At 30.2% G+C, this 25,935-nt stretch overlaps 2 protein-coding genes across 7 annotated transcripts; both read right to left on the bottom strand.

Moving 5' to 3' along the window:
• Window positions 1–3,051: 3,051 nt before the first annotated feature.
• Window positions 3,052–8,567, bottom strand: LOC11412192 (NAC domain-containing protein 75). 6 transcript variants are annotated; one of them, XM_039829459.1, is made up of 7 exons: window positions 8,551–8,567; window positions 7,847–8,123; window positions 7,441–7,621; window positions 6,545–7,167; window positions 5,563–5,895; window positions 4,455–4,556; window positions 3,052–3,913 (listed from the first exon to the last, which is right to left on the bottom strand). In XM_039829459.1, the coding sequence occupies exons 2-7, from the start codon at window positions 7,970–7,972 to the stop codon at window positions 3,815–3,817; spliced, it is 1,464 nt and encodes a 487-aa protein (XP_039685393.1). In that variant the 5' UTR covers window positions 7,973–8,123; window positions 8,551–8,567; the 3' UTR covers window positions 3,052–3,814. The 6 variants fall into 6 exon arrangements, with proteins under 6 accessions (XP_039685393.1, XP_039685390.1, XP_039685394.1 ...); XM_039829456.1 differs by lacking the exon at window positions 8,551–8,567 and adding an exon at window positions 8,287–8,537; XM_039829460.1 differs by lacking the exon at window positions 8,551–8,567 and adding an exon at window positions 8,287–8,537 and having other exon boundaries at window positions 4,455–4,550; window positions 5,566–5,895.
• Window positions 8,568–19,217: 10,650 nt separating this feature from the next.
• Window positions 19,218–25,387, bottom strand: LOC11412877 (mitochondrial-processing peptidase subunit alpha). The gene is made up of 13 exons (XM_003630638.4): window positions 25,228–25,387; window positions 24,697–24,951; window positions 24,249–24,545; window positions 22,881–23,048; window positions 22,587–22,754; window positions 22,402–22,482; window positions 22,217–22,283; window positions 21,842–21,939; window positions 20,199–20,271; window positions 20,028–20,098; window positions 19,786–19,835; window positions 19,541–19,653; window positions 19,218–19,458 (listed from the first exon to the last, which is right to left on the bottom strand). Exons 1-13 carry the CDS (start codon window positions 25,264–25,266, stop codon window positions 19,406–19,408), a joined length of 1,533 nt encoding a protein of 510 aa, XP_003630686.1. The 5' UTR covers window positions 25,267–25,387; the 3' UTR covers window positions 19,218–19,405.
• Between the last annotated feature and the right edge of the window lie 548 nt (window positions 25,388–25,935).

Below are 25,935 nucleotides of genomic sequence, written 5' to 3'. Positions count from 1 at the left end.
ACGTTTCACTTGCTCAAAATCCATTAAGATTTGTAGGAAGACCCATACTACACCTCCATAGCAGCAAAACCTCTTTCTTGAGACATCTATCTTATAAGATCTTCATAGCTCCTCGTAGCTCACCATTAGAGCGACGGTACACCTCCTAGCACCATCTGTATTATCATGATTTGTAGGCAGTGTTAATCTCATGATCCGCTCAAAGTTATGGACCATGGACCAGCCTGTGAGTTTGAATTCACGTTTATATTTTCAGGTTGAAAAAGTTATATATATAATTTTTTTTATTAATCTAAAATTCAATTTTGACATTGTTAGCATAACCTACACTTTTCCCGTAAAAAAAAAAAAAGAAGCATAACCTACACTATTAGATTGAAATATCAATAACTAGATAAACAACACGACATTGAGACAACTCTTACTATTATTTTTATTTTTGTTCACTTGTTTTTGTAATGACTTCACACACATTCATTGCTTAAAATTTGTAACTATATTACACCATATTACGTGAAAAAGTACAATGACATTTTGAATAAAAATTTAAGGATTTTAAAATAAATGAAATTAATGACTAGACTTAATTTGGTCAAATTTAAAAATAGCATAACTCGATTGGATAAAATTTGTTTATGTTAAATAGGGCTTAAAAATTATTGAGAGGCCAATGTCCAACAAATTAAAATCCAAGTTAAAGTGTAATCAATTAATGAAATTAAACAAATGAAATGCAGAGTGGGGTCTGAAAAATAGAAGCAGACACACAAAGTTGGGGCCCTTGTGGAAGAATCTAAAAAAGGTGGATAGGAGCCATATTATGTTTATATGTTATATTCGTTTCTGCACTACTACCATTCCTCCTGCGACTTCTTTATGGGACCAAATCTCTGGCATACCAAGAAGCCATATAAAACTGCTAGTAAAAATGCTATCTCTGGCCATATATGCCCCCTTCAAAAGTATCCAAAATCTTCCATAAAAGTATAATAACTGAATATCACCTTTTTTAGGCCTTAGTTTAAATTTTGAATACAGTGTTAAAAGGTATATTTTCAATTTCAAATTAAACCAATCATGTAATCCGATCCTATTGCTGTTTATTTTAATTAATTATTACATCAATTCTTAAGACTTAAGATTCTTCAACCATTTGATTGTAAGAGATCCAGCAAAGTTTATAGGTATTGTTTCACATGATCATCCAAACTATATGTGCAAATCACTAATATTTAATTAATTTAGATATATAAAATAGTGTGATATGTCTTTTTCATGCACTCAGGGAAGATAGGAGTTCGACGTATACAGTAATTTTAAAAGAGGTAGTACACTGACATATATAAAAAGAACCTAAAAAGTTTATTCTTGTCTTCTATTTCTCTATTCAATATTCCATTGTCTTTAATAGTTATTCCCTTCAGAAACTACCTATGAAGTTACCCCCTCCCCCGTTTATCTTGATTTTTTGCTTTATTGCATGCATGTCCTTTGAGAGAAAAATAAAGCATTAATAACATGTTACATGTCCGTCAAAAATACTATACAATAGCTAATAATACAGCAGGAAATTAAAAGTTCGAATCTAATGAAGAATAAAGCAAATAAAGATGTGTCTGTCTCCTAGTTAGTACCACTCTCTTCTCTTTTCTGAAAAACAAATTAAGAAAATTAAAAGAACCTTGCATATGTAAATTTATACATGTTGTATTCAAAATTAAAGATTACTGAAAATATTCGGATAGGAAAATTTGAAATCAACTCCCTCTACACGTAGATGCCTTCAAACATTGATAAGAAGTTAAAATTCAAAACAGAAAAGATAGTGTGTGTCGTTTGTGCCCTATGGTCAGTGAATGATGGACCCATAAAAACTAAAAGATATTCTTGGAACTCATCCCCTAAAGTTAAATTTCTTTTTATCAGGAAAATATCTCAGCACCAGTAAAAGCTCCAAGGAAGTTGCAATTTACTGCTGGCCTGGTTCCAGTACCGTACATGGTCGTAGCGTAAAGAATGCTGACCATAACTTGATAAGCGTGCATATTTGAGATAAAACTAACTCAAACTATTTTTTGCAAATCAAAAAATAAAACCCTAAAAAATATCGATACTTAATTCGTTGCATCCTTCAATTCAAATAGACCAAATATCAAAGTTTAAGATACATAGGCATGATTTGCTTAAAAAATATAAGAGCAATGACGATATTTGAACATCCAAAAAGCAAAACCTATTTGACAACCATTATAAAAATACACAATTTATAACTAATGATGTGACTATAAGAGAGATATAGGTAATTAAAAAATAAAATAGTAATTATAACCCATTTTAGACTATTTTTGGAAGGATCATATTCGACATGCCCATTTTTAAAATATATAATTACAACTTTTTTTTTTGTTAAATTTCATTGATATTTTTTTTCAATTCTAATTAATTTTATTGTTGAATTTCATATTTTTGCATTTATTAATTGTTTAAAATATTTTAAATATAAATAAAATGTAAAAATTACTAACATAAAATGTTTAATTATCGGTCAAAATAAGAAATGAAATAAATTAAAAGATCTCTCCAATTTTTTCTCCATCAAAATTTAGTGACAAAGTTAGTGGTATTTTTCATATTTTTTTCTCTAAATTTTCTCTATGATAATTTTATTCTAGCATTGACAAATTAGTGTAAAATTCAACTTAGACTATCTTAATTTTATAATGTACAATTCATAAAAATATCTTTCAAATAAAATATTTAAAATGTATTTTAAGGATAAATTAAAAATATGAGAGCTTATATTCATGAATTAAATAAAATTAAATAATTTTTTTTAATTTTAAAAAATTTAAATAACAAAAAATTCTGCGGTATAAAGGAAGCCACGTTGGTTCTTGAAATTCCATTAGTTCTTAAGGTTCCACGTGAAGTTCTTGATAATAAATTCTGAAAGATAAAGTAAAAGTTAAATGATTCCTCTCTAACCTTTAAAAACATGAAAAAAATTACTCAAAACACATAAAAAGCTAGAGTTTGGCACAAACTAATGTCTTTTACTTAAATTTCATAAAATTCTTATATTGCAAGAAAAATATCTCAATATCGCTTGGCACAAAACTTGTCCAATCACGAACTTGTTTTGGTGCAAAAGTCTTATCATCTTCTCTTATGCTGTAAATAACACTACAAAATCTCATGATAATACATAATAAACTCATGATAACACATATATTGTTTACAATATGCACAAACTCAATGGTATATTTTTTTTTTTTGATGTGAAAAAAAAAATGAACTTATACAGACAACTCTTTTTGACAAAACTTATACAAACATCTTAAAATGATAATAGAATAAATATAAATAATATGATGGATGATATAATAATAATAATATTATAATAATGATATTAATGTAGGGATGATTTTAATGCAGTAGAAACTTTGAGTCTTAGGTCGTTCTCCCTCAATGTGGTGCCACGAGGGAGAGCAGCTTTGCTTGTTTTCTTTTCTTTTCTTTCCTTTTTTTTTTTCTTTTCTTTTTTCTTCTTTGATTTTTCTTTCTTTTCCCCTTTGTTCTTTGTCACTTTCTTTCCAAAACTTGTTCCGTTGCACACAGTTAGTGTTTCCAATGAGAAAAATGAGAGGCACCGAAGTTGATAAACCGGAAAAGAAAGAAAAAAGAGAAAAAATAACTAAGGATGGATATGATGATTACTTTGGCTTTTGTTGGAAAGTGAGTTGAGGTATGGTTCAAGCATGAATGATGATGACAATGATGTTGTCTTTTGTTTATTTTTGTTGTCTCCTTCATTCTAATCATGATGATGATGGTTGTTGTCATGAGGGTCGACTGGCCAGTAAGAAGAGTATTTCAACCACTCAGCTTCTTGTTGGTTTCTAATAGATGACTCCTGTAAGAAGAAATGTAATGAAGATCATCATCAAAAGAAGATTAATTAGCTAGGGTTAGCTTTTTCAAATGAAAAATAAGTATATAGATATTCATTTCAAACTCTGAGGAATATTGTACACAGAAAACAATGCAATGAAAATTGACTGGTCCTTTTTTCCACGTCAGCATAGTCAAAAGCTAATATTGAGCATTTTATACAAACAAGACAAAGGAATGCAAAAATACATGATTATGTCAATGTCACTAGTAGTACTGTATCATCTTTTTACAAAAATGCAAATATATATGATCATTGTATTTCATTATTTCCTATCATGCAAAGAAATTAAATACTACTAGTGTGTTGAGATATACAATTATGAAAACATTTTAAAGATATAAAGATAATAAAGATGAAGATGAAAATAGGTTGTTTTAATTTCTATAAATAGTATCTTTAATTTCTTGACCCTCTTTTCTCTTTTTCCCTAGTGGGCATTATTATGAGAAATAAACAAAGTTGATATCTATATTTCCGAGTCAAAAAGTTAGTTTCTGACCTCTTTGATATCAGACGACGTTGAAGTGCACCCCATAATGACTTCCTCCAAACCAGACGCAGACCTTCCACCACCTAGTTTATGATGTTGTTGCTGCTGCTGCCATGTGGATACATATTATACATCAATTTTCAACATATCAATCAAATTCTAAGTAATCATTGTGTTTGATCCATAGATGACAATTGACAATCAAAAAGTGATTAGACAGTTTCATGCTTGTTATTTGGCAACCACATACATTTATAAAACCTTTCCCACTCCTAGTATAGATCAATGAATTTAGCTTAGCTTGTGCATAATACCATGCACAATCAACCCATTTTGGTTCAACATATTGAGTGGCCCATTAATTGCACTAAATTGAGAGAGCTCTTTTCTCACTTTCCACATGTATTTGGATGAGTAAATTCTAAAAAGTCACGATCTTTTGTCTTGTAAATGAACAAAACCGAACAAATACTATTTTTTTTTTTTTTTTTTACTGGAAAGAACAGGTTGTGAATTTAAAGAAATCATGAAGTAAAAATAGTTCTCTTTTTAAGGATCTATCACAACGATTCAGGTCTCACATCAAGTATATTGATGATTCTACAACCACAATGTCATTAAATAAAATCGGGCATTTGCCCCAAATGTTTTTTTATAAAAAGACATCAACTAAACTTTTATTTTGCCACGATAAATAAATAGGTGTTACCACATTCTCTTTTAAAAATCTAAAAAAGTTGCTTATATTAATCATTTTTTGAGATATTTTAGTACTAATAAAACTTTAATAATTTGACTCACGGTTAAACTTTTTGAGAAAGAAATCAGTAATTTTCAATTGTTTATTTAAAGACTAATTGAAAATTATTAAAAAAAACGCCAAGACAAAATTGAAAATTATCGATTTCTTCCTCAAAAAGTTTAACCGTGAGTCAAATTATTATGATTCATAAAAATACTATAGACTAATTTTTTGCCCCCGCTATAGTTTTTTTTCGCAGCGATGCAATCGCGACTTGAATTATGTCTCAATTGTTTACATAAAGAAAATTAAAGAGAAACAACTACAAGAAGAATATTTAAGAAGACTAAATTGGAATGGATGATGAATAATACATACCTGAAAATTTTCATTTTGTTGGAGCATGATTGTTGAAACATGGTAAGAATTGTCATCAAGGATGATGGTGGATGTATGGTGGAGGGGAGGTGGAGAGATGATAGTGGAGATGGGATTGGAAGGCCTACTTATATGGAAAGCTGCGTTTGCACTAATCTGTTGGTGCACATGATGATCATGTTGCTGTTGCTGTTGCTGATGATGTTGTTGTTGTTGTTGTTGTTGATGATGATGTGCTAATACATGATGCTGTCTTTCATGCACTTCCTGATCACATGAGCCTCCTGATGCTTGCATTTCTCTTGTTGTAGAACCTTCTCCTATTCCAACCTACAATATATATAATGGTTGTATCAATCATCATCAAAACTATATTTATTTATTTATAATGTTACATTTTCTTTTCTTAGCTAGGTGGGTAAACCAACGTTGGTTAGCTAGCTACTGACACTGATTTATCATCCGGTCAGGTCCATACAAATTTAATTTTGCGGTGTATGCAAGCAATGTTTATTAATCATGTCAACACTCGATCTACACATTCCTTAACCCTTAATTTCATGCATGTTCTTTCATCTTTTTGTGCAAAAGCGTATACTTACCAACCGAACGTTGAAATTTCATATAATTATAAAGTTAATAATGTATAGCTGCTAGTGAAACATCACGTTCATTTCTTTAGAAATTAACGTGCCTATACATCCATGTTCCAATCAAATGCTATGCTTTATTGAAATTTAAATTACCAATAAAAATTAGAGGAAAAAAATTATCTCTAGTGGGTTTAATGAACGATGATTTATATGAAACACTTGCACATATTCCGGACACAAAAGTAAGACATTGATGCAAGCCGTAATTTGAAAAAATAAAAATGGTTGATTGTAACTATATATGTCGGTGTCAGACATGAACATGTGTCAAACACTAGACATATCTTCAATCAGAAGTGTCTTACTGTATAATATATGTAACTTACTTCATCATAGCTTTTTCGAAATGGGATGAAGCCAAAATGATCAGATTTAAGGTGTTGAATATCCAAAGCATTTGTGAAGCTTGTTAAAGGACTAGGGACACCAACAACAGCAGACATTTCATCTCTATGAATCTGAGTAACAATTTCCTTAGAAGAAGAACTTCCACTTCCACTATCTCTTCTTCCATTGATATTATAATTAGGTTCTCCACCACTTCCTTCACCAGTTGTTGTTGTTGCACTAATTATTCTTTGATTATTATCAGACCAATTACACTGTCTTGGCTGTGTCTGATAAAATATCTTTGAAACAACAAGCTCTCCTTCTTTCTCTTCTTCATGTTGTCCAAGATGGTATTGATGCATCACCCAATTCGTCTTCTCGGGTTTTCGATTCTTTCCGAAGTTGGTGTAGAGAACAAGAATTTTCTTGCAACCTTTTTGTTTACCATTAACCATAACAGGTCTGGTCTTACCAGTTTTGTGCCATCTTGTTTCTCCTCCTGTACTTCCTTGTAAGTCACACTCTTCGGTTTGAATCTTTCTCCTCTTTCGTGTTCCTGTTGTATATGCCTTTGATGGTCTATGGAAAAAGTGTCTGCTTAATCCATCTCTTGTCACTCCTGAAAAATTCATTGCCAAAATCAAAGTTAGGTGACTTAATTAGGTGAACTATATTATATATAAGACAAATTAAACCCTCTTGCTCAAGTTTATTTCTTATAAATATAATAATAAATAAATATCTAAGAAGCTATTTTCTTAGCTAGTGTCGACATATATATATAAAAAAAAAAAAACCTAACTGAGAATTTAAATTTAAATTTATGATTAAATATATATTTCATTAATTGTTTGTAGTAATTGAAATAATGAGAATTAATTAATTAATAAACCTGGAAGTTTTTCTGGATGGGTGTAACAAATTCCATCTTCTCCTTCAATAGTGAGAATGAATTCATCAATCAAAGGGTGTGATTTCTGCATGTTCTTTGACTCAACTTTGGCTTCAAGATGTTCAATCAATTCTTGATCTGTTGGATCAAATTTCACTCCTGCTGGTAGACCTAGCCAATCCTGTTAGTTCCATTGAAATTCAAATTAAAAATAAAAAGCAATTAAAGGGAGAGAAATCAATAAGGAGAATATTAGAAAAAGACGGAGAGAATATAATTAAAAGAAAAAAAAGAAGAAAACCAACTTTAGTAATAGCTACCTAAATGAGAAAAGGGATTATAAACACCATTAAATTATGTCACCATAGTTTTAAAGGTTCACCGCGACCGCGATTACTATACGTACCGGCTTGCCTTGATCAAATTTGTGTCCACAGCGAGGGCAGTGTTTGGATCCACACAACTGGTGCTCTTCCAGCTTAGAATCTATGAGATTAGAGCTACTAACGTTGCTCATCTTATTATTCATCATCTTTTTTGATGAAACTTTATTAATATAATACTAAGAAGGTCTTTGTGTTGAATTGGAATTCTTTTACTATGAAATAGTTCTCCAACACCTCTTAGCATAATCACCCTCAAGAGCTTGATATATTAGATCAGACTTCAAAGCTCAAATTCTCCTACAAAATCAATAAAAATATTAAGAATATTGGATGATGCAAGAAAGACATGAGCACAGACTATGATCATGTAGAAATTAAAATTTGGAAAAAATAATTCTCAAGCATACATACATATATATATATTGATGTGACTGAGAATATAAAAGAAATGGATCCATACAATTAACTGTGTAGGATAAGGATGATAACTAGTATGCAGTTACTTACAAGGAAAGTGATAGAAAGAAAGAAAAAAAAAGGAAGAAACTGTTAGAATAAGGTTGAGGTGGTAGATAGATAGATAGATATAAACTAAGGTGGCTTTAAAGAAGGAATAAAACACCAGAATTTGCTCTCTACTTTAACTGACTGAAGGCAAGGCAGTGAGAGAAGAAAAATAAAGGAAAAGTTGTCTGTTTGTTTTCTATACTCACACATACCATACCTTTATTTAAATCCTATGAATATGATATATAATTTTGTGAACCGCGTATATAAAGCCGGTTTATGTGATAAAAAGAAAGAGAGAGAGATGCTATCAAACAAACAAAACCCGGTTGGTTTTTTCTTCACTCTTCTATACTCTCCAATAGTAGCACTCTTGCCAGCCAGCCACCCTTGTATCTTTATTTGAAGAATAAAGGGGGTGCATATGATATGTACTCTATCTAAATGTATATCCTTTCTATTTTTAATAAATTTTAATAGAAAAAATTAAGATCGGTGAGTTGGATCGAAATATGATTTATGATAGGTTATTATGACGTAATTTGATTTATGTAGTTGATTCAACTTAGTGAAATAAAATTTTGTGATTATTGTCATTTTTTTATTAACTCTCTTCATTTCTTTTTTTTTTTTACTATTATAAAATTCATTTATTTATTAAAAATGGTTAGTGTGTATGTCTAAACTTCACTTCTTTTGGAGATCCATTTTTAACAAAATCATCAGGAAAAAGATATAACATCTCTAATTTATATGAATTAGAGAAAGGGAAGAAAAAAAAAAGGAGATGTATAACAAAGACCGCAAGACAAAAAAAGTATTAGAAAATGTAAAGATTATTATTTGAAAGTTGAAACTATATTTGTCAAAAAAATAAATTGAAACCGTATAATAATTAAAAGTTTAAAGGTGGTTGGTTGACGGTCTAAAACAAGTATAAACAAACAGTCAATTAAAACATTTAGAATGCTACATCAATTCATATTTTTAATTTATGTGGCAATTCAAAATCTTTTGATTGATTATGTGTGCAAAGTTGTTTTGGACTATCAACTCATCACTATTAAACTCCATAATTAAACCACAAATAGCTACAAAGATATTACTAATTAATAAAACTAAGTCAATTTAGTGTTTTAAATATCACTATCTCCATCCCTAAAAAAAAAAATCACTATCTCTAAATATAGTCTCAAACAAATTTATTTTTTCTTTCACTAATATGAATTTTCTTTTAAAGTATATAAAAAGCTAACATGACAACTTTCAAATTACTTACTCCTTAAAAAAAACTTTCAAATTACTTTCCACGGCAAGAAAACATAAATTTAGCTTCATGAAATTAGCGTCAAACCAAATGTCGATATTTATAGCGTCCATTTTGGCGTCCAAAATACCAACACTAAATTCATTTTTGTACTTTAATATGTTGGAAAAGTGTGCAGACACTGTATGCGTTTGATTCAAAAAACAATAATACTATACAAATACATGACATAACAGTACAAGGTAAGACAAGACTAAAGTATAATGGAGCGATAGGTATATGATATTTTTTATGTTGGAAAATAAAAAAATATGTATTTTGTTATATATATATTTTTTTTTATACTCTTGTACTCTTGACAAAAAGTTGTCACATGGTTTGGTGAGAGACACAAATCGTTTTTTTTTTCTAGTCCTTTGATGTATGTTTTGTCGTGTCCTATAATCAGTTTCTAAGTCAAGCAGGGTATAAAAAAGTTGTCCAATCTAGTCTTCCGTTTTTTAGCAAATCAAATGCACATTATAGGTTACATAGTTGGATGCACATTTCGGTTTGATTCAGGTATATGAGAATGTTAGCGAGTGCTTTTAGAACATTGGTTAGAGTACTAAATATAGTAAGTTTTTATCAATAAGTGGTGTAATTGACAAAAGTAACCAATTGTATTTTGAAGATAAAATTTCCTTTAATGAATTCTTTAACCAATGCCCTTAAGGCATTCGTTAGCAAAACCCTCCAGTATAAAGAAAAAAAGGGTCAAATAGATAAAATCTTTATAAGTTTGGTTTGATTTGGTTTTCAATGTTTTTCAGAAGTGGAACAAAATTAAATTTAACAGTGATATTTAATTTGGTTCAATTGATCGGTTTGTCTGAATATACAATTAAAAATAATACTTTTGCTCGGTATTACCAACTTATTATTATTATTATTATTATTATTATTATTATTATTATTATTATGGATTAAACAAATTCATAAATACTTACATTAGAATAACTTGAAATTTTCAACTGACATAGAGTTATGAAAAAAGTTAAAAACAAAAAAATTAATTCACAAAAGCATAAAAATCATCAAAAACAAAATGAGTTAACTATTGTATACGAGTTAGAGTATAAATGAAAAGTATAAAATTTATATATATCCATTAAAGCGATAATAATTGAGAAATGTGAATTATAATCTTAGTAAACTTAGTAAATTTGATTCATTGTATACGAATATTGTTTTGATGTGAGGTTGCTAGTCTGAGCAAACTCAAAGTGGGTTTTCTAGACCTATCAGTTTGATTCATTGAATTCAAAGTTGATAACTAAGAACTGAATCAATCTCGTTTGGTTTTGTTTAGTTCGATTTTTGAATCAAACTAAAAAAGATGGATAATTTTCTATTTGGTTTGATTTGATTTTTTAATTTCATCGATTTTTTGAGAACAACTTACAACCTTACACTATAGGTCCACTAATTTTGGATGATAAGAAAATGAATTGGACGCCAAACAAATTTTTTTTTAAGTAGCCTTACAATTTTTTTTTGTCAAGTAACCTAACGATTAAAAAAATTCATTTTACAATTTTGTTTTTGTCAAGTAACTCCTATATATATATATATATATATTATGCATTATCACTTAAAAAGTGAATTAGACTCATGGAGACATCAATATATAGGGATTCGAACTCCAACCTATATATATATTATGCATCAATCCATTTTGTATTAAATTGAAATGGTTTATATTAGAAAACAATAGGGGAAATAAAATTAATTGATGCTCAAAGTATAGAGGAAAAGCGGAGCAATTATCTTAATGGTAAGTGGAGTAATTAATGAAATCGGATTCATCTGTATATATTCACATGTACTTATGATTCAATATCTGTATGTGCCTTGTAGTTTCTTTCTAAGAGGAGGGGTATTTTTCTTTTTTGAGAGGAAAGAAGGGGTATTTATGAACCTGTAATCTTTCAAAAAATGAACCTATAAATAGTGTATTTTTTGTTTTCTCAAAGTATGCTCTACGCGCATTTTTGAAATAGTTTACTTTTGCTAAAAATTTCACATGCATAACCAAATATTGAATTCATTATCACATATTTATGAGACTTGAACTGCTTATAAATCACTTGAAACTCCACCAATTTGCAATAAATATTTAAAAATATTTTTAACAAAATAATTGTAATATAACATTGAATTTTTAAACACAAAAAAAAAAAACATGATTTTTCTTCTAAAAAAAGATAACTAAAAGGGAACAGTACTGGAACGAGGGTGTAATGTATTTGCAAACAAGTCAAGAGGCAAAAAAAAAAAATCTAAACATCAAAGAGAGGACAAGCGTAATTTTCAAGTCAATATTGGAAATGAGCAATTTAATATTGTTATGGTTTTATGGTTTTTATCATCAATAGAAACAGTTTAATAATTTTCTGTCTCAACAGAAATTTATCAATTTCTCATTTCACAGTTTATTGTTACATGTAAAAACTCACTTTCGGTTAATACGTGTCAGTGAGGCAAAGCTTGGAACAAAAAGTAATAATAAATTCACAAAATGAGCCTAATTACATTCTAATTATTTTCATATATATAAAACCGATAAATGTCAGAGAGAGAGAGAGAGAGAGAGGGAAAAGGATGATAGAAACTCACATGGGTTTTGAGCTGGAGTGCTGATGATGATGCTTTTGGAATGAATGTTTTGTGCAGAGAGAGAGAGAGAGATATGAGGGCAGGGGGCAATACTATTACTATTAGGAGGTTGCTTGGTAATCAAGGAAAATGAGCATACGTACTTGATGGACCACCACCTCCTCCTCTTCTTATTTATTAACTTAATTATGTATCATATACAAATTACTACATTTTTAAAACATTAATATATATATATATATATATATATAATAAATAAAGACCCTCTAAAAACAAATATATGTTGTTTTGTTTAAGCAAACTAGTTTACTATTTTTGTGGGGCAGGGGATAGGGGATACAGTAATATTAATCGGATTTACTGGATACAAATTCTATGTACAAATCATTTTTATAATGAAACACAGTAAAAATTTACTATTGTGTTTTATCATCTTAATTTTATACAACTTTTTTTTTTATGAAAGAATCTAATGGCAAAACTTACACATATTTAATGTAAAAAAGAGGGGTATTACATGCATGTACGAACTCGCTCTCAGTATATCAAACCTCTCGCAATTATAAATTGAGTTGTGTTATCGAGATTATATAACTGTATTTTTTAAAATGATAATATGATATGAAAAAATAAATGGCTTCTGTTAAAGGTTAATGTAAAACTAATTACCACCAAGAGTGTATGTTTACCAGCAAGATACATTTTTAATTTCTCTTTTTCCATAAACTTTACCCCTTGTGTTATTTCTATTCGAGGGTAGTATAAAGTATTGGTACACATCTTATAATGTAGTTTCACATAATATATGTAAGAAAGAATAAAGAAAAGGGCCTCAGCATCATGTGGGTCCTGCATCAGCATGAAAAATCTTTGGCCCTCATAAAGTATCTTAATCAGATGATGGTTAGGCTTCACGTTTATAACTAATTCTATGGTTTGCAGTCAAGAGAAAAATCATGGAGGGACCCTTATGATGTTATTTGCAGTATAATAAATAGATCGATATGATTGCCTCTTTCTCTTTGCAAATTGCCCCTTCCCAAGATCTTAATTTTCACTTATAAATAAAGGAATACATATTTCATTTGACATAAATCTCTCTTAGATAAATTTTGAAGAATGAAAATAAGAGAATCAAATTGCTTTTGATTATCTATTTAAATTGATCTATTGTACTAAACCAAACCAATGGAGCCCACATATCTTAATAGAGCTCTATATATCTACTCATTATTCTTTCCCTCATCTTTGTTTGCAATTGCATTGCATACATATTCCTTTGTTTATGATATTTGTCACTATTATATTAGTATATGGTTTGGTTGACACAGTGATCCAAGGAATATAATCCCGTATACTAATTTTAGTGATTATACTAGAAAAGCATAGATTTAATTTTATACACATCCGATTATTCTAAATACACAGCCAAAAAAAATTCCAACATACTCTTTTTTCCGCATAGTTCATCTTTAAGGATATTTCTTTCTTTTTCTTGACAAGTTTAAGGATATTGCTTAAATAGTACAATTCTTGGTACGGGTGGATATGTATATTCGAGATAACAAATTTTGAAGATTTGGCTATTTCATCTTAGTATTTTTTATCAGAATTACAACTTAGTTTATTTGGCAACAATTCTTCTAGCACTTGTTTTGGGACATATATATATTTTTATATTATCTTTTTTTTATGTCGGTAGGCAAACTAACAAGAATCATTATAAATTCAATTTTGGTAATTCAATTTAAGATAAAATTATCGACCATCCAAACAGAGGCCACTGGCCACATCGCACTTCACTTTCCTTAAAATTTGGGTCATAGGATGACATAGATTTCTAGTTTCATAATAATAGAAAATATTTGAAAATATTTTTTCACAAAATATCAAACTAAGGCTTTGTTTGGGAGTTTGAAGGGGAAGGGGAGACTTTGGAGGGTGAAAAACATGAGGGAAAATGAAAAAATCTTTAAAAAGAAATTAATTTAAAAGTGTAGATTTTTAGAGAATGATAAATTAAGGTTTATGATTACTCTATTTTTAATTTTGAGAATATTATAACAACATAGATTAAATTTGAAAAATTCATATAAACCCTCCTTCAATACAATTTTTTAGTTTCCCAAAATGAGGAGAGTTTTGTATTATAAAGAAAAGTTAACCCCCCAAAACTTTCCCCTCCTATAAAGAAAAGTTAACCCACCAAAACTCTTCCCTCCTATTTTCCTCTATTTCTTCCACTTGCTCATTCAATTTTTCTCAGACCTTTCCTTTTACAAACTCGCAAACAAAGCCTAAATAATTCGCAGTACAAGTTATTATTGTTAAAATTCGGTGATGACCATAAAAAGTCTTTTACTCAAAATACACACAAAACAAGTCATTTTCAGATATTTCAGCATTACATGGAGTATAAATTCAAAACAAACTAAAAACACCAACAAAGACTTGCATCTCAAAACGGACACTGATAGAATAATCAAAACACAAATATGTTATGGTGAATTTTGAGGGGGCACTTGGAGGCCGATTATGCAACAAAGGTCACAACCATAGATTAAAAGGCAGGGGATGAGGGTGTCCAATCGCATATATACATCAAACACTCCAAAAACCTAAAAAAATGTGAAATTCTAATACAACTTCAATATCGACCCTCACGTCAAGTGTGAGTCATGTGCTATATTCCTACATTACAATATGTAATCAGATGTTCTTACTCTATTTGATACCATGTTAAATTGGTTTGAATCTTATCCCAAAAGTTAGTTTAAAAAATAAGAGTGTTCAAACAAATTTATACCTCAAAGAATATGAATAGCATGAGACTCTAATACAACTTCAATAACTACAAACACATATATTTTCTACTTGATGACCTAGCATGCTTTGATTCAGCTAACTCCATTGAGTTTTAGGACCTTGTTCTTGATGAGTTAAAGGTATAAGATTCAAAGTAATCAGCTATTGATGTTGGTTGAAAATATATATAAGTCTCACATTGCTTAGAATTGTAAAAAAAAAAAAAAAAGGGAGACCAAGACTATATACAGACAGTGTTTCTTTTATTTTAAAGTATGATGAGGTGGGAATGCGGTGAACTATAGTTCATTCTGGAATAGATTATTAGGTTGGAAAACACCTTGAGTAATAAAATCGTCGGGTCTCTTGTTCAAGGCATGAGACTAGAAAAAACAGATCAATTTTAGATGAACTGGGTGTGGTGTGCGTTCTTCTTTATCTTATTTTTATATCTATGGTATGTTTTGTCACTTTGATTATTTGTTGCTACTAATTTTTTTCTAATTGAAAAAACGATACACAATGATTTCTGAAATGCATATTTTCTATTTTGATAAAAATAATTATTCAAATATGAACTTCCTTGTACTTGTCAAAAATCATCCTTGTACCTAACAAAAAACCATCCTTGTATTTTTTTTTAAATAATTAATTATATTATCATAATCAAAATTCTTTAAAAATACTTTTGATAGAAATCTAAATAAGAGTATTTTATTTATCCTTTTTTGAGAGGAATATTTAATTTATATTTGATTAGGATTTAATTTATACTGTAACATAATATATGACAACTCACTTTTTTCTCTTAAAAAAACGTATACAATGCAACAATAACAATGATAAATTGATAATCATTTCCCTCAGGAAAAAAAACGATGATAATCATGCAACAGTAACAATTTGATCGGCGATGTATCTATGAAAAGAAACCATTAGGTAATATTTTCAAAGAACTTAATGGTATAAAATTTGATTTTGATTCCAACAGTACAAACTTCAAATAAAATTTTCAACATCAACATCATTAATAAGATAATAAGAATTATTATGTTTTATATCATTTTAATATGCTTACCCAAACCTTTCCAAACTCAACCAATTTTGATTTACAAACTAATAAAAAAAAAGTTGCTATAATGATAAAAAAAAAAAAAAAAAAAAAAAAAAAAAATAGAAACTGAAAATGCAAAATTCATCTCTCCAATTCCGTAGCTAAGTGTTAGAAACGCAAAATTTAATAATTAATTTAATATATTTTTTCATTTGTAATTTTTGTTTTTGCGTTTGTAATTTTTGTTGTTATTTCAACTTTTTGTGGTAGTGACTAAAAAAGCCTTAAAAGACTTCTTGCTAGACTCAAAGTTTGATAGTGTACACCCAAAATGCCACATCTAACTATGAAATAAAACAAAATCTTACAAAACTCTCAAGTTGTTTTCGGTTTTCATTATAACCAAAAAATCATACTTTTTTTAGGGAAAGAAATCATGTATACTTCTCTAGCTTTGGTTGAGAACTTCTAATAATTTTGTCAAGGAAACAACATGATCTCATTTCTCATCTCATATGATTAAGTCTATTGTTATTAGTGAGCGCAAATGTTGAAAATAGGTAAGAAATTTCTGAAAAGGATATGACTTACTTTCAACTTTGATATAGAAAAGGTGTGGACATGTGAAAAATTATCCACTTATTTTGGTCTGACCATCTTTTCAACGTTCCTTGTGAAGTGTAATTCTTTATTGGGGGAAAGGTCTCGAAAATTTTACTACCACATTGTGGTCGAGCACTCAACTTAGTAATTTCTTTCTTCTTTTAATGATATGATTTGGGTTTCTCATCCACGAATATGTGACTGGATTAGGTCAAGAACTATCTATCGATGACTCCAAAAGAATGAAAATAATTGGCAAGTACATTAGTGGGTATGCCCGTTGATAATATGATAAAGAATTGTGTTTTTCTTTTCAAAGATGGAAAAGTATGATGTTGATGTGTTTATTGATTGATAATTGATAGCTTTCTTCAATTTTACTCGTCAAAATGTTGTTTTGACCATTTGGACAGCTTCAGAATAAGTTTTAGGAAAAGCAAGAAGAATTCTTAGTCCCTTAGACTCTTTTATTTTTTGTTATTAAGAGGTAGTCCCTTAGATATATTGGGTGGGAAAATGGTAGAATATATTTCCAGCAACAATAATGATGCTTTTACTTACACACATTAATGGTGTTTATATGTGTAAATTTTCGTAAGATAGATCAATGTTGAAACCAAATTAATTCTACTCCTTATATTTAAATATAAGTACATTGATTTTATTTTTTTTAATACAATAGCTATGTTTTTCTTCTATATTAGAAAGAATGACTTAATTAAGTGAACATAGTTCAATTGATATGGACTATGCAAGGTAAGAGTTCGAACATTGGATTATCCATTTATTCACTTTTTGAATGAATTTTTAACCTACTTAACACAAAAATTAAACAATGACTTAAAAAAATGACAATAAATGGTTAAATAAGTTGGTTAATTGGTTGATTATAATGAGATAAAAAAAAGTATTATTATTATAATAGAAAGAGAACAAGCAATTGGATGAAAAAGTTCCCCAAAAAAATGAAGGAAAAAGTTGATCATTTAGTAGAGCTTGCACAATGAAGCTTTTTGTTTGATGATCCAACACACTAGCAATTTTTTTTTTTTACATATAGTTAAATTATTAAAGAGACATAGAGATTGTACGGTTATAGTTTAGTTCAAATACTCTTACCTCCAATTTTGTCTTTTTTGTGTTAATTGGGTATCCTCAGTACGTAACTGCGGAAACTTCGTTTGAATATTTTAAAATTTTGTTTAAATAAGTTTTTTATTTTATTTTATTTTTCCTAATCAACATGTATAATTTTTAAAAATTCTTATACATGTTATAGTATTGATATTTAAATTTTAAAAGTTGGATAAAAGTTTAAGGTTCGATCTTATTCATCCAATTTTTAAAGTAAAGAAACTTGAAAATCTAAAATTTTGTCGGGAGATACGCATCCTATTTTCAAAGTAATGAAACTCTGAAAATATGAAATTCAGTCAAGAAATAAGTAAAATAAAATAAATATTATTCGGATTAGAGATCAAACATGAATACTCCTGATCAACTATTTAATTTAAAATTTAATCTAAAATTGACAGGTTTACTTTAAATTTAAAATTTTAAGTGTTAATTTTTTTTTTATGTAACCAAGTATCATCCGCGCACAACTATGGATACTAATTCCTCGAACCTTGTAGAACCCAAATGAACGACATACTCTCCCTAAGAGTTTTAATGTTGCTGCATGCTCAAGACGGAATTCGAACTCATGTCGAAATCATGACATTGGTTGGACTAAAAGAGACTCGTGTCTTCTCATATAAGTGATCATAATTAATATAACATTAAGGTTAAATTATAAAATTAATTTTAAATATTTGGTAAATCATACATAATTGATTTTTCCATCATATATGTTAATCACCAAAATACCATCGACTATATCCATGACACCATCATTTCTTTTAGTTGTCCTTCATCTATTCTTTTGTATTCCTCTCTTTTCATATCCTATTTTATTCTCTTTTTGCACAAACTCTATCTTAAACTAGGTTATTATTCCTCACACGAAAACAAAATTTAGAGTGTTATCTAATGATGAATATGTAAGAAATGAGAATATTTGGCAGTTGCAATCACAAGTGTAGGTTTGTAAAAATAACACGCCTTTTCTATTTAGAATCAAATGTTAATAAATTTGTAAAATCATTTCAAGGGTGAAACCGATACAAAACTTATTTTAATTTCCTATTTTTATATTCTTTATTTTGACTGAGTTTGACAATTTCTAACCTTGAGTACTTTTATTTTTAAAATGATATTTATACAACTATTTTAAGACAAACTATCCCATACTCTAATTATGTTCTTACTCTCCCTCTCCTAAAAATTGTTACAAGATAGTTGAATAAATATCACTACTAATCATAAAGGCTAAAAAAATTTGAGCAAAATACATTCATCCATATATATATATATATTTATTTAACTCAAAACATATTGATCAATAAATATGATATGGTCGTACATGGAATTTTCAGTCCGAATAATGCAGCATTGCTCAGCTTAGAAAACGAAATAAAAATTTAATGATTGTGTACCAAAAAATAACAATATACGCAGATGTTTTCTGCGCACATTCACAAATTTATTGACAACAACAAGGATATATAAGATTTGGACTTAATTATACATTTTTTAGTCGTACAAGAAGAATCGATATGATGCATAAAATAGCAGTCTACAGTCTCACTTTGAACGGAACTTACTGCTCACTGATTCGTAGCTTGGAACGTATAAAACTGCAAAGCATAAAGAGACAATGTTACAACAGAAGACATTAAAAATCATAGTTTTTCTTTAAACATAAATAAATCAAATTACCGTCTCCATATGATGCCATTGTGAGAGGTGACGAAATGAGTTTTTGAGAAATTGAAGCGATGTCCTTCAAAGTTACTTCGTCCACTGCTTTCAAAAAATCTTCCACAGGTTTCCTGAGTAAGGACAATTTTTTGTTACAAATAATAAAACTTTTCAAGCATGCAACAAATGCGAGCAACAATTGAAATTTATACTAAAATTAATAGCTTCCAAGTACTTTTTGGAATGACATTTAGAAACAGTACCTTTCACCATATGTCAAAACTTGTCTTCCTATATCTTCTGAAACAACCATCTGAAAACACATCGAGTACCGTACGGATCAGATAGTAATAAAGAAAAAGAAGCATCAAAACAACAACAACAACAATAATCATAATAATAATAATGAAAGCTCAATAAGAAAAGAAAATAGAGTTTAAATGAAAAACAAATTTTTCGCAGTAATAGTTCCAAGTAAATATTCATTTGAGATGGATTTACATACTCTGGATTCCAAATTCATCAAAATGGCAGATTTCGTAGCTTGTTTGGCACGATCTAGTTGTACCTGATCGACTGCAAACGAAAGCCAAAAGAATTAATGTGACTGGAAGGCTACAAATTTCAACGCGATAATCAAGACGAAAAATACTAGCCAACGACTATAACAGTGTACCTTGTCCAGAAGTAGCAACTGTGAGAATCTCATTAGCTGCAATATCAATGGCTTTTGACACAAAATCTGAACCCTAATATGTAAATGAGAATAAGGTCATTGATGATAAAAGGTTAATAAATGCTAATAAAAACTCTGCAGACGGTGATTATCTAGAGAATAGATCGCAGACATCAGGTGGATATACAAGCTCAATGGTTCCAGACAATTTTACCATGAAATAAAAAAATAAAAGTAAAAAACAAATATGTTTGTTTACACTGATCAAAGGCAAGAGTCCCTTAATTGCCCTAACTAAACATAGCAGTTAGTTTGTTAGTTACAGATATGATTGAGGGTTTCCACTAAAAGAATATTAGCTGAAATCTATTGTCTAATATGTTCAGTTTAATACATACAAAAAGGATCAAATTTAGGACAAGAAAAAACTTCGGTGACAGGATAAAAATATAAAGTAAAAAATAAATAGTGTTAATTTTCACATAGTTAATAACTTAAGTTGAAAAGGTTCTCGTTCATGTACAGAAAAAGTCCCTCAAGTTCCAACGGAGACTTTCCACTTTTTTTTTTTTTTTTTATCAAGTAGCTTAGAGGCTAGAAATTCACCTCTTAAAGGTGAATAAATGGAGTGTCCGGGGTTCAAACCCTGGCACATGCATATTACAATGCATTGTCCCTACCAATTGAGATAAACCCACGAGGGACCACCTTCCCACGTTTTACCTACTACAAAAAGGGCACGCTATACTTTTACTGAAAGGTATGTCATTGAATGTAATTGTAACCTTAAATGCTACACTTTTCTTAATAATCATTTTCCTTTAAATATTAGTAATATATGCAAAAGTAAAATAACTCCAACCAAGGCAAAGAAAGCAGCATATATCAATAGAATAATTGTAACAGTGAATAAACACAGATTTGAGACAGTATTCATAGAAGGATCACAAGCTGTAGTGATCAATTGAACAACACTTAAAACACAAAACTAATTAAATATCAATTAAAAACAGACAAATAACCATTTCTTCCATACTTTATTATAAATATTCAGTAATATCCCTGATAAAATAACACCAGAACAGATGTCCCTATTTACTTTTTTAGGCAAAACAGATGACTTGATTTACGTCTACGAAAAACAGATTCCCTCAAGTTTCATATGGGTGCGGATAACCTGAACAGCTTAGGTCCAGCTCCTATACACTATATAATTGTAACAAAAATATGAATAATTGTATATATTTATCTTAGTGATTTACAGTATGTCTTAATCTAGATTGGACCTAAATTGTACAAAATCTCATTTAGACTAAATAAATGAACCACGGATAATAAGCTGAAGACAGCACAAATATGTCCAAGCATTCCTATAAACCAACCAAAGCCGACATACACACTAAGGCATCAATATTTGTTAATCATCAATACTTGTGATTGGAGGGAACTTGAATTTTAAGTGATTGTTGAATTATCTCAGGACTCCTAAACACATTGAAGTCAGGGTTATGGTCTGCTTTAAGGTTTTACTTAAAGTTTCCTTATTCCTTTAGTTACATTACCTATAAACATTGATCCACATGAAAATTCCAATATTTCCAAAAAATTTGATTTCAATATGGGTAAGATTCAGAGGGACTTACTGTTGTGACTTGGATACCAAAAATGCCGGTATTGTTGTAAATATTGTTGAATGCCGATATCGAATGAACTTGTGGATACTCGTTCAGAACACGAAGATCTGCAAGTGATAAAAACAAGGATGTTAAGGTGACAATATTTACAAAATAATACATATTTTATATTTCTTAGGGGGCAATATGATTCTTAGTTGCAAAAGTTCTATGTAAAATCCAGACCGTCACAAATAATATGGAGTCATATACAGGACTTTTATATGTAACTGACTAACTAGGCACAAGTAGCTTAATTTTTTTAAATGGCATTAGTAGTTTAAATCTATGTTCCAAGCGTCAACTAAAGAACCAGAAAAGACAGAATACATCTAGATAACTTACACAGCCGCGAATACATCCCTTTACCAGGCCCACCAGCTGAGAATGATCCACCGCCTCCCAATAGCATCTGAATTATGTAAGATAATAAAGTCAGATGCTGACTTAATAGAAACCATAATAAATATAAACATATTTCAAGCCACCTTACAAAATGGAAAAGAAGACAAATAAAAGATAATCAGGACCTGAAGAACAGTCAAAACCATAGCATCCTTCAAGTTATGCCAGCCGCCAGGAAGTTCAAATGCAAGAGCAAAATGGGTCCTCTGGCAATTAAAGGAATGTTAGACTTGACATATACTTGAGCCCTAACTGCAAAAATAGAGATATAAACAGAAATACAAAGAAAAATATATTTTTTGATGCATACCCCTGTTTCACTTTGACAACGATAATCACCGCCTGTGTATACTGATTTTGGGTCTTCAGGACGTGGAACACTGGGTAAATCGGACAAAAGAGGTTCGGCAATGGATAACAATTCCTCATGCTCAACACCAGAAGCTGCAAGTACTATTCGAGGTGCAGTATAATTTTCCTGATATTTTACAAAATTAGATGTCTCATTATAAAGTTATTAAAGACCAGTTAAAAAACAGATTTTTGAGAGACAACTTAAACTATATTATACATAAACATCAACTTTGTATCATTGACGACTTACAGCAACAAATTCTTCGAGAAGTGTGCCATTTAGTCTATTTACGGCTGACTCTGAGGCTAAAAGAGGATTAGCCAAGGCACCAGCAAAACCAGCAGAATGAATTGCTTCCAATAGCAAGTCTTGAGGGTTTTTGGAAGCTTCACCGATCTCAGCCTTCACTTTCAGAAGCTACATAAAATTGTGGTATTAACAAGTTATTAATAATAGCAGAAAAATCAAAAGGTCGTGACAAATGTTAAGCATCAGGAAGGTGCGGAGTCACTATAAACCTGTCAACCTTTATACAACACTGCCCATATGAACCATGCTTGCTTACTCTTAAACATATTCTAATAAACTAATATTGACAGCAGCTTTTCATCATTGTATAAAGCAATTAAAATTAAATATATAAATCCGATAAGGGTATAGAGTATCTAAGCAGATTGTCTTATTAGATACAACTTCTTTTTCAACGCGAAATAGTATGTTGATTATAATATATAAATTCAATCACACGTATAAGTTTAAACCAGTAGAACTAGCTCCAGATACCGTGGTTCGATAAGGCAAGCCAAAGACAGAGCGCTGGTAACTATATACTTGAGGCACCCGTCTTTAAGGTTCCTAAAAGATTAACTATCACCATTTAAAGTTTAAACCACACACCAAACTATGGGGTATGCAAACTAAAGGGTAATTTGAGACAGGAGATGCATATTTGAAGACCAAATAAAACCCAACAACACCATCACATAAAAACACAAATAGGAATTGTGAATTTTTGATGTAGGCTATAAAAAACAGCTGGACCAATTAAGCAAGAAAACACAGGGACAAAATATGGCTGACAAAGGCAGTTTCATCGACTGAAACACACTGCTAAACATAACTTATTTATAAAAAAGATAGCATAGAAGCTCACTAGTTTTTCAGTTATAATATTATTTTATTGCTCTAATTCAACTTTCCAGTCGCCCATTAGGCTTTACTATCACACATGCATTCATATAGATTCTTTTGGGGCCTCCTATAGCTCACTACTGCTAAAGCTACTTTTCATTTATGTTCATGCTAACTAAAACTAAAGTCTATATCAATTTTCTAATATATCTCTTAGAATCATGGAAGACTACTTTCTGCTTTTTGATACTTTCTCATAACAAACTTCCAAGTTCCAACTTTGCATTCAACTCTTATCTGTGTGATGATTACTGATTAAACAATTTTTCCTTAAAGCAGTGGGTTTGCCTGATGTCTTTTGGCATTTCGGGGTCGACACCTCAAAACGACTTACACTTTCCAGTTCCAACAGAAATGCTCTGAGTTGTGCACTAAACAATCAGTAAAAACATTCTAGAAGTCCTCATAAAGATTCATGAAAGGTACCTGCTCATTGACCTCCCAATCAAGAAATGCAGGGTTCCTCACAATATCAACAAGCAATTCCACCATTTCAGGAACATAGGTCTTCAAAGCATCAAATGTGTAACCCATTTGCTCTCTAGATGCTGAGGCCTGCACATTGCCACCAATAGCCTCCACCTCACGAACCACACGAAAATGACTCCTGTTTACAGTGGTCTTGAAGGCCATCCGTTCGAGCAAATGTGTAGCCCCAAAAGTTAATGGGGTCTCATAGATTGAACCACAGTCGACATATAGACCTATTGAAGCAGCAGGAGACTGAATAACAAGAATAATGGGTGTCAATACTTTTAAACTAATTCGAAACTAAAAGCGGCAATCTGTTTTGAACAAATACATTTGACAAATGTGACAGTTATTATGGAACAGAAAGAGTAACACATAATAACGACCAACAGTTAATTCATACCGGTGATGTTTCAGAGGCGACTTTAACTCCATTTGGGAGCGTAGTAATTATGGTTTTCCCGGGCGCGACATGATCAGGCAATGGAGCGGGAAGAGTAACACCGGGAAGTGGGAAATCTAGAGGGGGCGCCGAAGGAGTGGATGATCCGGTGAGCCATCCAAACAAACCACCTAAAGCAGATGAGGATTGTTTCGGGGAAACAGAACTTGAACTTGCAAATCGGGTAGTGGCAGGTACTCTATTGCACGAACGAGCCTAAACTCATTGATTAACCATGATAAAAAAAATAAAAACTATTAGATAATTAACCTTATGACAAATGTTAAATCTAAAAACGAAATTAAATCAATATTACATGCTAATCAAATAATATTGAATGCATAAACGACCTAATTCGAATCCTATATAGCAGTAATCAGCAAAAAAGATTCATGAATTTGTGTATAGGGAAAAATGAATTAAACTGAATTAAAAAAATTGAAAATATTTGGGGAGGATGAGATCTAGGGTATGAAATTGAAAAGTACTAACCCTGTAAGCTCTAAGGCGTGAAGAAACGTTTCTGTACATGGTGAATGAATCGAACGATAGAGAGGACAGTAAGCAGAGTTTGATTCGTTTTAGGGCGGAGAAGAAGTAAGAAGAATCGCACTCTTCTACCTATTGGACTGTCAACCTTTTTTTTTTTTTTGGTAAAACAGATATGGACTAGTACACAAACACATCTTCATGATTTGATTTACACACCTCCTTGTTGTTACAAAAACACCCACCATATTTTGAAACAAGAGTAGTGTTATTTGAACAATCAAATGAGACAACTTCTTTTTTCTCTCTTTTCATTGGTCAAAAATAATGGAGAGAGAAAATGAGTATAATGCGAGTGTGGGAGAGAAAGTTGACAGAAAGTGGTTGTACAAATATCATTTCTCTTAAAACAAATAAGGTAGGGACGTAGGGTACTATATTACTCATCTTTTACCTGTGGTTTGAAAAATATATGTATTTGGACCTTGATACGAATAGCAACTTCAATAATTGTGCTTGTATTTGATGGGACCTAAGTATCGTACATTTTATTTTTGAGGTAACCTAAGTATCGTACATGTTATCCACACTTTAACTAACATAAATTAATCAATAATCCACATTTTAAAAATAGAGATATTTTTTATCAATGGGGAAAATAAAATTACAAGATTGAAAAGAAAAATAGGATCTAATGAAAAATACCCTCAT

Source organism: Medicago truncatula, chromosome 8, assembly GCF_003473485.1.
Source record: "Medicago truncatula cultivar Jemalong A17 chromosome 8, MtrunA17r5.0-ANR, whole genome shotgun sequence".
Lineage (NCBI taxonomy): Eukaryota > Viridiplantae > Streptophyta > Magnoliopsida > Fabales > Fabaceae > Medicago > Medicago truncatula.
Note: the sequence above shows the minus strand (reverse complement) of the source record. Positions and strands in the feature narration are given on the sequence as shown.